Raw genomic sequence first — 16,344 nt, 5'->3', positions numbered from 1 at the left:
CTCTCTCTCTCTCTCTCTCTCTCTCTCTCTCTCTCTCTCTCTCTCTCTTTCTGTCTAACGATCTCACCAGCATCCTTGCTACATCGAGATTTAACAACGTCTTCGATCATGTACTTTCCTTCGTTGGAAAGCCACTGGCTCGACTTGATAAATAAAAAGAGGTTTGAAAAAGGATTACGTTGAATTCATCACTTTAGTCTCACCACCATTTGTCATTTATTTGAGAGCTTAAGAAAAAAAAAAAAAATGATTATCGAAGGCAAATAAGAAAAAAAATACATGTTCACCGACTTGCGCCTTTATTTCCCACGCGTCTCGGATCGATCGAGTGGTACGTATATACTAATACCTAGTGCTCAACTGAAGTAGTCAGTAAAGTAGTGTCGGCTTTTTGGCTATTTTGTTTTGCTTCTGAATTTCTGCCAGTGCTAAGAATCACGCTATCGTTCAAGTAGTTTAGACAGAAGATATACAACGTATATTGTTCTGAAAGTACTTTAATAAATATCGGCAAGAATTTACGCTTTTACTGTTCGAATGGCTCGTAAACTGTTATGAAGTAGCATTAGAATTTCCGATCAAACGATTTATTTGATAATTTCTTTTTTAAGAAGAAGCGAATTTGACACTTACTTTGCAATGTAAATAGCCAAAGCGTTTCTTTGCGACTCGCGTCCATTTCATTCGAATAACAATTTCTTTGACTGCACGAAAAAGGATGAACATGGACGTTAGTCGCGATCTAATCGGTGCTTAATTTTTATTATTTAAATGTATCAGTACACGACAATCGGCCTAGCGATGCATCGCACCCAAGAATGATTTTTTTCAATGAGAGTAAAAACAATTATGATAATATTCGCTATGGCTACGCTACGTTATCATCTGTTCCGTTTTTTTTTGAATGTTTTAAAGAGAATTTGTTTTTTTATGCCTTTTAGTGGTGAGATCCCCGCGGAAGCCCATGACGCCGACAACACCCGAAGGTAATTGTAATTAGGAATTGAAGGCCGCAAGGAGTCAAGCGCGCAGTTGGTCAGTTAGGCCACGTCTATGTGTTAAGTAAGTCGGAATTCAAACTTTTATCGGGAGGTATTAACCGACGATGATGTACTAACAATATCATGGACAACCTCGGGTATATTCTCTCTGTTTCTGTCTTCTCTGTCTATGAAGGATTATCAAAAGGCAACTAACTACTGTTCATTCTGTTAAACAATGCTAACTCTTTTTGGGCTGCAGATGTCGTGGGTTTATGTCTTCGGACTTACTAAACTCTCGTGCATTTCTCGTGAATTTTGATACATCTTGTAGATACATCTTAGAATCGTCGTCCCTCTCGCTGTTTGTTTTTGTGAATGAAATAAACCGTCGATTGAGCTTTTGCACGATGAAACTATAGAATATCGATAAACACTTTTACAATTGTTTTGAAATGTATACGAAGAGTTACAGCGAGAGGATTAGTTCGAGATTGCATTGCATTTTCCTATATTTATTCGACTAATTTTTTATTTAACGAATTTCTTAAAAATCTTCACTACAATGAGGATACATTTACTAGGATCACAAGATCATGGTAAAGTTTTATCGACTGAGTTCTATCATTGTTTGTTCTTATCGGTAGTTGGTATGAAGTAGCCTTTATCAATCAACGATAAATCAAATATCTTTCTAGAGACACCTTACTATCGCTTCCTCGTAGAAGTCGATCTTTCGAACGGAAGTATACCTAGGCTGTTTTCAAATTTTAAATTATTTAATCTGTTTTCTTATAGCAGCATATACTCATGGTGGGACATTAACAGATAGTATTTATAAAAATGTGCAATGAAAGAAAGACTCCGCACATACTGGGCAGTAGAATAGCGAACAACAAATTATGCCGAATCACATGCCTTGCACATAAAACAATTTCACTCTGACACACACGTTATTCTAACCTTCTTGTTTCTCGTTTTGCATGTGTGCCTTTCTATTTATTCTGTCCTCTTTATTTTTTTAATCTCTTCGTTCGATCAAGCTAAATGTTTAATCCCTTTTTAACGATTTTACGTTTCGATTTTTATCTCTATTTACGATACGATGAGTTTATTTGTTTTCGAACGAACGGAACATACATGTGGATACTTTCGTATTAGAAACCTCGATACGAGGATGAAGAATGTGATTCAGCACTCCAATTACTCTGACCTGGAATTTTCGTTTATTTTTCTTTACAGTGGCACCACTATCACCGTTGAAAATGGCTGACTACAGACTGGCTTCCCTCGAAGGACTCAATCATGTTTGCAGTAAGAAGATCGACTGGCCCACCGCCACTATACACATCACCGAGAATCCTATATCGGAGGCAGTCGTTTGTTAAATTTTTCTCGAGAAATTCCACAATTTACCATTGGTTATTTTTTCCGAATGACTAAGCATGCAATGAACTTGAAAGAAAAAGAAAACGAAGAAAAGAAAAAGAAAAAGAGAACGACGCAGATCGAATCGTACATCGATTTTTTTCAAGGCTTCGTCGGAGCAACGATAAACGTGGCTCTAACTCCTAATTTTCGTTTATCAAGCTAATATCGATTATTCGATTTTTAGTTCTAAGCATATTTTTACTTTGATGTATTCGTTTTAAGTTTACTCTACTTCCCTTTTATTTATAACGAGACTAAGATATTTACAAGCGGAATGAACGTTTCCAATGGTACAAGATATTTTGTAGCAACCATAATGCACGTTTCACTTGTTTTTTTTTTCTATTAACTTTCTATAATAGATTAGATTAGTCGGGTAGATTTTATTTCAAATGCAACGAGGATTTTATCGTTTGAATCAATGATACACCGTTTAAGCCGGTTATCGTCCACGGGACTTTTAAACGTTCAATATAATTCAGAATTAACACGCGAGTTCACTTTTAAAAAGCTGGAGACAATTTTTGCCAACACACAACGTGACAATTTTTACTGTTGTAATCCTACGCAATCTTTGTTCAGCGGAACAACGTATTTTTTTAAAATTTCAGCGAATATTATATCGCGTATTACCGACGGTCGTTTTAATAAGGTGAATTTGAGATTAGGAATATGCGATTACAAATTACATCTGACGCATCGAAAGCCAACAACCATCGTATTCATCTATTCGCAGATACGGTTCTCGTACAACGTCAGAAACAACGAAATCATGGTTTTACTTAACTGCGACTTTTACAAAGGAGCAACACGAAAAATAGAAACAGAAAAGATGACAGAGCAGAGTAACGATGATCTGAACGGAACAAGATCAAGGTACTCATCGTATAATGCGCGTGAAAAAAGGAATTTAGTTTAACGGACCGTTAATTATGGTTTAACGATGGATCGATTACGAAGGGTAGGGATGATCGAACGGTTCGATCGATGATTCTAAAAGCGTAAAAGTAATAATTATTCAAAACGATGTGCAAAAAAATCAAATTGCACTAAAGACGAACATGTGTGGTAGCACTGCATCGTAGAGAAGCGCGCACTATTGCTTTCCGTGTTCATAAGGAGATGCAAGAAACGACTGGTAGGTGCAGAATCAAGGGAGTCAAGTTCGTGGAAAGAGCATTGCGCACAATTCGAGCAGATATTCGCGTTTATTCAAACGAATCGACGGACAACAAAAAGCGTGATGTCTTTTTATAAATTTGAACCCGTCCAGCCGCGCCTACTAAAAGCTTTCCGTGAATCACGAGTAAATCGTCGAGCCTCGTCGTCGCTTATGCATCCTTATCGAATTTGACGGGCTGGCTTTATTACTCGCGATAAATCGATGATCGATCAATAAGACACGTTACACGGTTACGAGCAAAATCGAACGTGTCGCTGACACGATGTGCAGAGAATTAAAGAAAAACGAGGTAACAAAGGTAGGTATCGACAGATTAGACGTGTCGACATCTTCGATGATGTCGCTTGTTCGTTACCCACGGACACTTTTCAAGTGGAGGAATGCAACAAAATAAAGCCTAAAGCAATCGGTCGTGACGAACGACCGTCCGTGTTCTCTCGATAAGAAAAAATTCTCGTAGGCCTGCACGTGTGATATGTGCTTCGTGTTAAAACAGGAAGTCTGCCCGAGGATATTCGCGCGTTAAACATCCTCGAACGGCTAAATCCTATGAAATAAATAACGTTTCCTTGCCCGACAACGGAAGAAACGTTCGTTCATTTGTTTGCGCTCGCGCACCGTTCGCACCCTTTCCTTAGTTTCAAGCGTTTAGAAATAATTAGAAGCGAGGATGTATGTATGTATGTGAGCGTGTGTATGTGAAACCGAGAAAAAGAGGAAACGAACGTATGCGTATGAAAGCATGCGTCCGCGTGATATACATAGGAACGAGAATACGTAGATAATCGTTCAAAAAAGAAATAAAGATCGCAAAAAATTAAATAAAAAAGAAGTATCTGGTTCGATACCTCAGTACGGTTCTACCAGGCTTCTTAAAGCCTTTAGCGTGATATGATAAGACGTGCCTGCTACATGATGTCGTACGTAGCTTTCGAAAGTTTCAACGCCTTTAGTTTTATATATTACGATTCCCGTACGTCCCGGATTTTCCCAATTTTCGCGCGTCCTTTCAAAACGAAAGCGTGCAATACGCTACATTCATGGTAATAATCGCCACTGGAAATTCCGCTGAATTCGGCTATCTGGAGCGGACGCTCGAAATTTCTTACATATCTTATATTTCAATCGAGTGAAATTCATATCCAGTCCTTTGATCAGTTTCAATTTTTTTTTTTTTTTTTTTTTTTAATTAGTTAATAAGTTGTGTAGAAATTATCTCTGTGCAAAGAGGATTCTACGAAAATTATGGAACACGATAAAAAAGGATATACATAAAAATGACGAAATTTCTTTGAAATTCCAAAACCCTGGCAAAATTTTTGTAGTACGGCATTTACGACCATCAATGGCGTGTACTGTGCACGTCGGTGAGATATACAGTATCGTTTCTCGATTAATGAAGAAAAAAAGAACGATAGTATTTTAATCGGAAAGTCGTAAAAGAAGAAGATGCGCGAAAACACGACGAAAGTCGAGACAAAGGACGTATCGAGGGACGAAAGGTTTAATCGTTTCATGTAAAAGAGAGTTTATAAAAAAAGAGCGAATATATTATAGATGTATACCTATGGCGCGTTATTTAGGCCGGCGAATTGAAGACAGATCTGTAGTCGACAGCTTAGTATTAGATCTTTCAGGCTCGATTCTTCGAGAGGATTGAGAAAATAAAGGTATGCACGCATTAATCATTGCTAAACCGCGAGCGCTATAAGAGTAACCGTAGCTTCGAAGGACCACCGACACATTACTATTAATCCCTTCGTTTCCACGTCGCTCTTGGAGCTGCATTATAGAAACATTCAAGAACGGATTAGATCCACAACGTTCAAGTCTCACAACGTTTCCCTATTAATTATATTTGATTGAACATATCGTGGAAAAGTGTGATACCATTACGCATTGTACAACCGTTCGACAAGATCTAATCTTAATCCTTAATCTTTCATTGATAATGTTCACGAGTACGCATATCATTAGTACGAATTAATTTACGAATTATATTATATTCGTTATGATTCAACGAAAAAGAAAGAGAGGGAAAAACAACAACTTATCGATATCCCGAGAATTCTATCGTATCTGCACTTTAATTGAAAATGCTAACGGTGATTGAATGTCTATAAAGCTCGAAGGGGGTGCGAAACTGACATGGTTGTTGGTTACGAAGGGCTTAAAAAAAAAGTTCATTTGCACACGGCCGTTCACAAAAAATCGGTATCAAAACGCCACTACAATCTCGCGAGAGGATAGCGATGTTTTTCTTTGAGGTGCTGCGTGGAGCTTTTGCCTCCGAAGCAAATTTCCAAAAAATTCCTCGCGCCGTATCATCAAATAGGTTGTAGCGGAAAAAATATATTACTGACAACAACTCAAAGTAAAACAAGGTATAGTACAGTAAGCGAAATAAACTTAGACGGAGCTTGAGTATATCTATAAATATACAGGTTAAACAACACGTGCGCACCGAATATACATCTTGTTATTTATAATAAATGAACATAAAAAGAAAGAAACGGAAATTTTCTTATAAAATTTTCCTTTTCCATTCTGAATCAAATTAATGTTTCCGATTACTGAACCTCCATTTAATTTGTTATACTTTACATAAAAAATATATTTGTTTATTCCATTTGTTTTTAAAAAATTATTTCTTCCAAGAGATGTAGTATAAAAATTATCAAAAAAAGGGGAAAGCAATGAAATATTTCTTTATACCTATGTGAATGTTAATTGTTATTACAATAATCATATGGTAAGTAAATTATAAAATCTATCTTTTTCTTAAGTTGAAAAAATATATCATTATTATCATTCATATAAAGCCAACACAGAAAAATTAACGAAAGATATTTTACACACAGACAAAAGCCGTAAACGTGTTTTTCGTACACATACGCTCTCTATTACCGCCTTATATCTTTGATAATAAACATATTCCTTCTTGTTTCTTTCATGCAAGAAAAAACTGCCAAAAGAACACGCATTATGGGTCCCGGATCTCATCTGGGAACCAGTGAGTCAGGAGGATCTGGTATAACGATTTAAAAGAAACAAAACAGCTTACAGGGAAAGAAATTCGCGATGAAGACATTTGTAAAGGATTTTAGAAGGATAAAATGTACAAATCAAACGATAACATTTCGTTTCCATATAAAATCATATAAGTACTTCGATTGGAATGAAACATTCGCTTAAAGTGAATCGCCATGTTGCTTTCCTTCATAATCGAACTTCACAATCCACGTATCGATCGTACGAAAGTTATAATGGATTAGACATACGTACAACGATTAAGAAATTCAATAAGTTGAGCAAATAATGTCAATAAAGATTATTTCATAACAAGATTGAGATTAAAATATGTTACATCGGAATTATTTGTAACAAATATTTCATTAATAATACTTCTATGACTGTGAATACGTGATGAACAAAGTTTCGAAAATGTCTACGTGCAGAAGTGTCGATCATCAGAATTTTATTGTATATAGGTATTCGACTGACAGTATTTTCTTACTTGTATCGCATCACCGTATGATTATGTGCCACGTACATCGGGAAAAACTTGCTACGACAAGTATAAGGATACTTCATTTGTACTTACCTGTTGAAAGATATCGTATAGATAAAAAGTCCCTTCCATTTGCAATCTCTATTTTTGTCCCATCCAAATCGTGCGAAGAACATGTCCCTTATTCACTCTATCTCGAAGCATCGAGATTTTTCCCATGTTTTCATAGTTGAAATTAAAGATAAATTATCATTAAACTTGCACTTCTCACTACTTAAACTCATTATTTTAGCAACTAAACATACATTGTTAATTCACACCGTTTGTTACTATTCTCCCTCGCAAACGTTTGTTTGGATACAGTGCTGCCAAATGTCAAATATCGAACTTTGTGTTCGATTGAAATCTCGATATACGTATGTAAATAAAGATACCAACTGAAAAGAATGTATTTATCTTTATAAAGTAACACGTGCTTCAAATTGTTTTAAATATATTCAATATTACAGATATACGCGTTACATGATAAAAACTATTTACAGTTATTTATTTTCATTCGATAAAAAAGCTTACATCGTTTTAAATTAATCGATAGAAAATCGATCGTAGACGTATTTTCTCTTTCCACCGTAGTTCATCGTAACCTTTTTGTATCAAGTTTTCTCTTGGGTACGCAGTTGCATGTGCACACGTACTCTAGATGCGTTCCTCGGCGACGAGAAACCAGTCTCTCGATGATTTTTGCGACGATCAAACGACTACTGTCTTCAAGGAATCGACAGGCCCGTATATGCCGACATGTCTTACCTGGCTCGATGGACAATGACCCGATGCATTTGAATTTTAACTGACAATCTGTGATTTTTAAATAATTAAACAAGTAAATCCTTCTATTCGTATTGTATGTACAATACGATTTTACAACATTACATCGATCGTGTAATGTCAACAATTAATGTAAGGTTAAGGTGTGTCGATAAACATGGTTCGTATAAACACTAACAATATGATTCGATGAAATATTATTCATTTTGTAATCACGTATTTAAAAATCGATGTTTATATCTATGCAGGCACTTTCAGCGATGCCGCTTATCGATTCGTTGATCATCGGCGTTGTTCGTAAGCGTCCGTCAGGCCCCAATGTTACCGCCACCTGCCGTCTTCGAACGGAATCACGACTCGTCTTTGACAAGGCGCGCGTATTCTTGACTCGGCCAGCGTGGGAGTAAGGCTGTCCACCGAGAGACGCCTGAGAAGGTGGTCGATCAAGCGCTTTCTTACATTGAACCCAATTTCTTCGTATACGGTAGTCGAATTTTATTAAATTATCGTTCGATGAATATGTATTTTCATCGAACAAATCGCGAGTGAGTATCGTCCATTCGAATCAGTGAAATTGCAGTGTCTTTGTCACAGAGTGTTTAAGAAATCGTTTTTCCCCCGTGTGCAACCGGCGTTGTTACAAAACAAATCACGGTGAAAACGTAGTCGTTACGCGCGCATGCGTCCAAAACGCTTGAATTTGAACGTGGTTCGAATTTTTCGTGCTTCTTGCCTAATTCGAATGAGCAATTCGAATTGAGGAATATTCGCGGAACTGAAACGGAGCGTGTGTAGTACGATGCAGACTTTGAATGATTTGAAGTGGACTGATATATAGATCTGTCGAAGAGATTCCGATGGAAGTCTAATTCACCTGATACCGTAATAAGCAACTTGTTACTACTTCTATGACACTTGATTCTCGATGTGGAACTATTTACCATCGCCCTGTTGTCGCTAAATCGTTCAGGGGGCGTCCAAAAAAATTCGGAGTGATATATAGTGCGACATTATTAAGTGTGCGGTGCTGGTGTAGTGGATATGCGTCGATCTTTATTGTGAAGGTGCCTGGGGAATTCTTCCTGGATTGAAAGGCCCGGATAAAAGATGAGACTAGCCAGGATCCTCGGGGTTTGCGTACTCCTCGTGCTGGTGTACGTCGTCAAGGCCGACGTCATCGAGGAAAGAGGTTCGTCAATTGTTTATTTTTCTCTCTTCCAACTGAGAAATCATATCAAGTTTCGAAATAGGAACCTATTACCGCATCAAAACATAGAGCGTAAACATATTTTAGCGAAAAAATTAAAAAAACACAGACGCTAGACATTTACGTGTATTAATCGGTTGATACAGGTAACTGTTGCTTATGGCAAATAGTTTCTTTTTATTTTGTAGCGTAAATTTATGAACAATGCTGTATATAGTTGAATCATTTTAACAGTTTTTATTTGCTTTACATTACTTACGTGCTGAAAGAGCATCTTAATCATTTTTCATGCAACGTACATTTATAAATATATATAAATATATCACGCAATTGAATGAATAAAATATCACGCAACAATTGCTTTGTGATTCATAGTTTTGCAGCGAAGTTGTCCAACAAATACAGTTGTTAGAAGCGATAACATTGGAAGTAACATTCTTTTAATGTGAATTTCGCGAGATTAAAAATAATACAAATATGTACACTTTGAAATCTTCGCGATTTTGATTCGTCACCTGTAGATTTCACCTGAAGCGCGTTATCAAACTTAAAATAAAAATCCCCTATCTCAGCAAAACAACAAGCAGACGCTATTACCTTGCAGATAAGCAAATAGGAGATCCCTGGTAGAAACATATAGGCGTGATTCTCTTCCTTTGCTCCAATTTCTTTCTCTCGTTGCTCCATATTTTCGAATCAACGAAAAACATGTATGTTTATCTTTCTTACTTGATGATTAAAATACCAACAAGGGAACGAAGTAAATGTTTCGTTTCTCGGTAAAATCTATTGTAATTAATGCATCGACTGCTTAACGACCTCAGATTCTTTCACTTTTCGTCATGTGGCCGTTGTGTACACCGTAAGTTAAATATATCTTGTTAAATGGCTAATTAAGCCTTAATAAGATCGGTTCACCCAGAGCGCTCGGCCAAGAATGAGGCCAATGGTACAACGTGTCTCGTTTGGAACTTTTGTTAAACCGTGAATACCATTCCTTAAGAATCGCGAGCTATTGCCAGGTGCTTTCTTGCGACTCGCTCTTTGTTATTTCAAACGATCAATTTGCAATCCACTTGTACACATCCAATGACTACATACGAGTTTAATTAAGAATCGGTCCTCCAATCAAATGACACGCACAAACGATAATACGTCACGATTTCGCTTACTCGGTGCACGATTAGATTTGTCCGTCATACTCGTAGATATAATTACTATTTTACTTCTCTCTGATATCGCGTTGTAGGCTTTTACATTCCTTCCATTCAAGCATGTAATCGTATTAGAGATTTATTACTAGTAGAATAGATTGCATATACTGTGATTTATTTTCCGATCGATCTTTGTCCTCCACAATACCTCATTATATCGATTAATCGACGATATCGTAAAAAATTGTCGGGTAAAAGAACCACGTTGAAATGGTATACAGGCGACATACCAAATATGGCGAGGAAATGGTAGAATCAAACATCATGTGCCGATTCTTCATTGAATTCTTCGACCGAGTATCGGTCGAGTGAAAAAGCTGTAGCAACCTGCGGAAGAGGCAAGAACGCGTTCCCTCGCGTTCTTGACGCAACGTCTCTCCTCTCTTTTCTCTCTTTAGTATGCGAAGGAAAGACATAGAGGAGCGGTAGTCAGCCAACCATGAAGTCGAGACTCGAATCGAACGCTACGATTTCGCGGTAGCTATGAAATAATCGGGACGCGAATTAGAAGTGTGTAATTGATCTTGGGACAGTCCAGGATGCTCTCTGTCGAGCAAAAGAGTAAAGTCGGAATAATAAAAGTAAATCTTTACATCCAGAAATTTATCGGCCTGTTCTTTGATTCGCCTTGGATAATATATCAGAAATTAGTTTCTTTTCACGAACACATTAGCATCGATGACGTTTGATCTATCGAACGAACAATTGTTAATAAACTGTTATAGCAGTCGCTGGTTACTGGTTCGTTTTTGCTGTTTGACCGATCAAAGGAATGTTATCTTAATCAAGAATTATTCGGGTAGAAACTTGGCGTGAACGTGACAAATATCCTTTCACTCTGCCATTAGGAATATTTAGTAACAGCATTAATTCATGTTCCAAACCACTCGAGATGATATTCTCCTTCTTCCTTCGTATTACTCGTATGGTTCACACTTGTTAAAGTCGTTTACATGGCATTTTTTCACGTATCTTCTCGGAGGATAATTATTCTAGCAAACCTTGTCGCGAATGAGATCGTCGGGTGGAAAATTAGTACGGGATAGCCATGGCGTTCCCACGAATTGATAACGAGTCGCATGGATGCAAGGGAACGAGTCCGGGTCAACACCACTTGAACCGATGTCGATGACGACGATCGCTACCGATGACGCATCACCTCGCGAATCATCTTGTGCGATGATGTTTCCAAGTGATTTGACCATCGCGATGCTTCTCCTCTTACTTGTGACAAGGTTTTACATCTTGCTCCGTTTCTTCTATTATCTCGGACTAATAACACTCCCATTAAAGCTTATGGAAGCTTGACGATTTTGATATGTGTATGCAAGAGATTGTTATTCTAATGAGTACGTTAGAACGTGTAATATATACATTTCGGTTATCAGATCTTTCATTCGTTAGAGCACGCATCTACTGTAACCGTAGCCTAAATCGTACGTTAGATTAATTTTAGTGGAGAGATATTCTAGTTCTTTTGATTTCTTCCGAGAAGAAATGAATATAATATTATTCGACTGTGTATATTACATCACTTACTTTATAAATTAAAAGTTTTGCACATCTTGCATGACAGATAACTTTAAATATCGTGTACAATGGAGTAGAAGAAGTTTTCAATTTGTGATCATTACCTGTCTTCGATAATTTTTTAGCAACTACTTTCTAAAAAAAGCTCCAGGTTTAGGTCAATTAATTCGGTCTATATCTTGTTTATTGAAAATAGTACCTAACGCCCTTGACTTATCATGAATGAACTTTAGCAGCATTGGATGTTCAACAATTGAGCTATCTCTGCTGGTACTGTGGCGGCAGCAGAAGCAATCAGGGTCGAGCGACAATGCATTCACCTCGTGCATCGACCACGCTTTACTTAGTACATTGTCTCGCGTTCTAACGATATACATACTTATTTCTCTATGTTACTTCGTGCTATCCAAGCCGCATTTCCGCCATGCACAACCGCCGTAATCATTTCGTAACGAAGATTACTGCAAACATACAACTCCACCTTACCAACTTTCGTTTGCAGTAGGAGCAAAATGTGAACAAAATATTAATTTCTATTTTAACTTCTTGATATTTCTTCGAAATATTTCACGATAAAGACGGTTAGGAACAGAAGAAAGGAATTGAACGATCGATGGTGAAAATCACAGATCGTTTAGTGGAATGGATAAGTGAAAACGGTAATATATTAATTAGACAGTCGCATGGACTGGATGTTCAGAATTAGTGGGAACACGATTGTCAATCTCCATGGTAGGAACCTCGGACCCACGTGTCTGGCAAACCAAGAAAGAGACCGAACTAACGTAGTTCAATTACAAGGAACGCATTCACAGCTGGTTGTAGACACGAGCCTAAGTGTACCGGGCTTAACCGTAATTGTTTAATGGGTTAATGAAATGATACACCCGCCGAATCTAAGCGCGCACAAAAAGCCAATTGTGCCCCATCGACATTCCACGATTATTCTGACTTTGTGCCATACTCTCTCTATGAATACTCTATATAGTTTGGTATCATTTTAGTTGCCTGTGTAATAAACTAGGCTGTGGACAGCTATTTCAATGGTAGATAACTTTTATGTGAGATTTTTCGTCTAGCCTATAGAGAATCATATTGTTCTATATTTAAATAGTTTGGAGTGATTTTATGAAACAACATTATCATCAAATACCAAATATGTTTAAACTAATGTCGATATGTGTCTTCACGGATATTGTAGAAATTGAATTTACGAGAATTACGAGAAATTACGAGAAGAGGTTCCAGTAGTACGCAAAGCTCTTGCTGATAACAATAAAATTTTTCAGAATCAATATCTACAACAAAACGGTTGTATAATCTTTCTCTTTACGCTGGTTCCTCTCTGATCAGCTTCTTAATTATTAGGTAAAGATTATTCTGACATATTCATAAACGCATAAATTTCATAATTGGTCAGAGATCGGAAACGAAAATCTGGCAACGTGGTCAAGGAATTCTGAGTGAAATGGAGTCCATTTAGCTTACGGGCGAAAGATGCATCCTGCTGCGAGGGTTTAACGGTGACTGCTTACCTCTCTTCCATTCATGTTGCTTTTCATTCTACGCAGGAATCTCAGAATGACCTGACTACGTGCAAGTTATGACGGTATTGACTGCAATGTTACGGGAGCGTAATTCGTAACACGTTGAAGAGTGTGCAAGAGAGAAATTCTCGTTACATTCCGGTTTACGTATATGTGAAAAAAAAAAACGATTGCACCAACTTGCCCGTAAGAAAGTTCTTTGAACGTAAAGTTTGAAACTACCGTGTATGAAACATGTTTATTCTTGAATTAAATATTTCCAAGATAGGTTTTTGCTTATGCTCGAGACGAAGAAATTCATTCGTGCGTATATTTCTTCATTTACGTCCATAATCTTCGTTATGAATAGCGAAAACCGGCGCAAAATCCACTATCTTTCGTTCAGAAACTTGTTACAAATAGAATAACTGATTTTCTAGTTGAATCCAGTTGAGGATTTTTCCGAAGTAAATCTTACTAACGTTTTCTTAAGAAGCTTTTTATGTTCTCGTCGTTGTTCTATTAAAGGATGCGTCATCCGGTTTTGCGTAAACCGAAAGAAAATATAATTCTCCTGTCCGATGAAGAATTTTTCTATACGTTTGCGTGTAATGGTATAGTCATCTAATGGGCATTTAATGGTAATCTCCGTGTATATGATCAATATAATTAATATAATAGCGTCTAGTAATTTAATTTAGACTTCGTGCTTCAACGAAGAAAATCTTTGTACGATCATCTTATCGATTTCATTATCGAACTAGGGTATTATCTTGAAATTAACGAGAAATTATCAACTTTCAAAAAATTGAGAAGATTCTTGGAAAATGTAATTGTAACACATTGTCGATGCAATTTTGTATCGACGTGGAACATCTTTTCCTTTTTTTCTCCTTTACTCGCTTGCTTCTACATCGTCGGTCGATATTCAATCTAGCGTGAAAGATTTTGCGGATTTCGATGTTCGCTCGCTGTCAGATCGTATCTGGCTTTTCTGTTCTGCACTCAGGACGTGAGAAAATGATATAGAGCCTCTTCCGAAACGCACGCTCGCCGTGAAAAGAAACGTTGGTGCATGCTCGAAATCGAGTCTTGTTGCTCGTAAGGAGCAAGTTCAAAGACCTACACGCTGCTCGCATTCATCGCCACACTGGAAGGTTTTGAGACGGCCCTCGTCGAATCGAGGATCTACCTTTTTATGATCGAGCATTGAAGTTCAACGACATTGCTCTTACCGATGTATAATCCTAACGGTGATATTCAACGTCATGTCCGGCGTGAAATTTGAATCATACAGGTCTCAAGGAGCATGGTCACACTCCGAGGGTCACTAACAGGAAAAGATCTTAGTGGATCCTTAATGGTTGCTGATCGTGACAGTCTAAATGTCGCTAGTCGACAAGGCTAAAGGGATCAATCGCCACTCGTATTTATCTTTACTTATCTTTCTTCTTCGTTGCTGTCGAATAGCAAAAAGATGAAGATTTATAAATCAACGTGTTGAAATACCACGTCGCGTCGCCTTTGTTCTTGGTATCGGGAATTGGAGTGACCGACGCGACGCTTGCAGGCAACGTTGGACGCACGAGAATGTTGAGAAATTCGCGGCGATACAATAGAGCGCGATTTTATAATTGCTGTATAATGTATAACATGTAAACAAGAAACTTTCTACTGCACGCCGTGTGAGCAATGTAAAGTTCACTGGACCGCGTACTGGAAACGCGCGAAGAAAGTACTCGTCATCACTAATGGATTAAAAAGTCAAATTCAAATCGAAAGTTTTAATTGCACTCTTTGATCTTTCTTCGAGCAGGCACCAAAAACGCGAAGTAATTCGTACGAGGGGCGATTGTTCGCTTATTCGTAGCAGTTTTCTGCGATCAGAAACGAGGAAACAAGGATTCCTTTGATGATTCCAAGTCTGCAGAACAACCTTCTTGAGACGAACTCGCTCGACCAATAATACATAGTGACTTAACACCAGCAACACTCGGTGCGCCTCGGGTGCGAAGTGAGCATAAGTGCGAGACGGTGGAGTTTAATTGAGGTTGATGAGGGGGGCGTCCGTATTGGCCCGGAATTCAATGCCGAGATGATGTTTCTTGCTTGTAGCAAGACGTTGTCTTGGAGAGAAAGCGTCAGAAAAATCGATGAATTCGTCTAATTTCTCGACCGACTATTTCGAGATGGTGCAACGATTGCATGGTGGCAAAGTTTTGGAAAACATAAATTTTCCAATATAGTATCTTTAACCACAACGATTGTCGAATGAACGATCGTCAGAATTCTCGGTTGTTGTTCGCCATGAAATATTTTATTTTAAAATGATAAAAGCGAATGAGATCATCAGAGTTATTGAACAGACAATATCTAGTTCATCAGTTGAAATAGTTGTTCGTATCAAATAACGTTACAGAAGCTGTATCACAATTATGTCGAATTGTGCACTACTTTTGTTGTCGAATGTGTCTTTCATGACATTCGGGATCCTTTTTTAAATACTTGCCGTATGGCCGTCTATAGGTGCTTCTTATCAAGCATGTTTTGTACGTGACTTGTACGATACTGACTCTTTGAATGGAGGCGTTCCAGCCGCTTCGATGATCCACTCGTCAGCATCCTGTCTCCAGATACGCACGCACTTGCACATAAACGCGCATACCGAGAAAAGAACAGGATCTTGTGGTGGAAGAAAAGTCTTTCACGGATGTGCGCGAAACAAAATTGTGGCAATGGCCTCGATAGACTGTTACATAAAGGAAAAAAACAAGTAGTTGCCGGTGGATACCAACGCGTTAATAAGTTCTCTTATTACGGTTAGATAATGAAGAAACAGAGATACCGCTAGGTGCTCCATTATAATGTGGAACGAAGTTAATACGCAGTAACAGGAAACAGAAGCGTATCAGTTTTTATCATCGACAACTTTAATCT

General features: G+C 37.8%; 2 protein-coding genes across 8 annotated transcripts in view; both read left to right on the top strand.

Moving 5' to 3' along the window:
• The window catches only part of LOC126915538 (protein NDRG3), a 34,175-nt gene extending 28,068 nt beyond the window's left edge, over positions 1-6,107 (top strand). For 4 of the 6 annotated variants that reach the window (XM_050720296.1, XM_050720295.1, XM_050720293.1 and 1 more), the window contains 2 exons: positions 942-986; positions 2,223-6,107. In XM_050720296.1, the coding sequence (XP_050576253.1) occupies positions 942-986; positions 2,223-2,368 (191 nt within the window). In that variant the 3' untranslated portion in view covers positions 2,369-6,107. Of the gene's footprint in view, positions 1-941; positions 1,063-2,222 lie in introns of all 6 variants that reach the window. The other 2 variants (XR_007710236.1, XM_050720292.1) reach the window with 2 other exon arrangements.
• Positions 6,108-8,301: 2,194 nt separating this feature from the next.
• LOC126915532 (epidermal growth factor receptor) overlaps positions 8,302-16,344 on the top strand; it is a 174,964-nt gene continuing 166,921 nt past the window's right edge. For both annotated transcript variants that reach the window (XM_050720276.1, XM_050720275.1), the window contains exon 1: positions 8,302-9,119. In XM_050720276.1, the coding sequence (XP_050576233.1) occupies positions 9,038-9,119 (82 nt within the window). In that variant the 5' untranslated portion in view covers positions 8,302-9,037. The remainder of the gene's footprint in view (positions 9,120-16,344) is intronic.

This window comes from Bombus affinis, chromosome 4 (assembly GCF_024516045.1).
Source record: "Bombus affinis isolate iyBomAffi1 chromosome 4, iyBomAffi1.2, whole genome shotgun sequence".
Taxonomy (NCBI): Eukaryota; Metazoa; Arthropoda; class Insecta; order Hymenoptera; family Apidae; genus Bombus; species Bombus affinis.
This window is presented reverse-complemented; position numbering and strand designations above follow the sequence as displayed.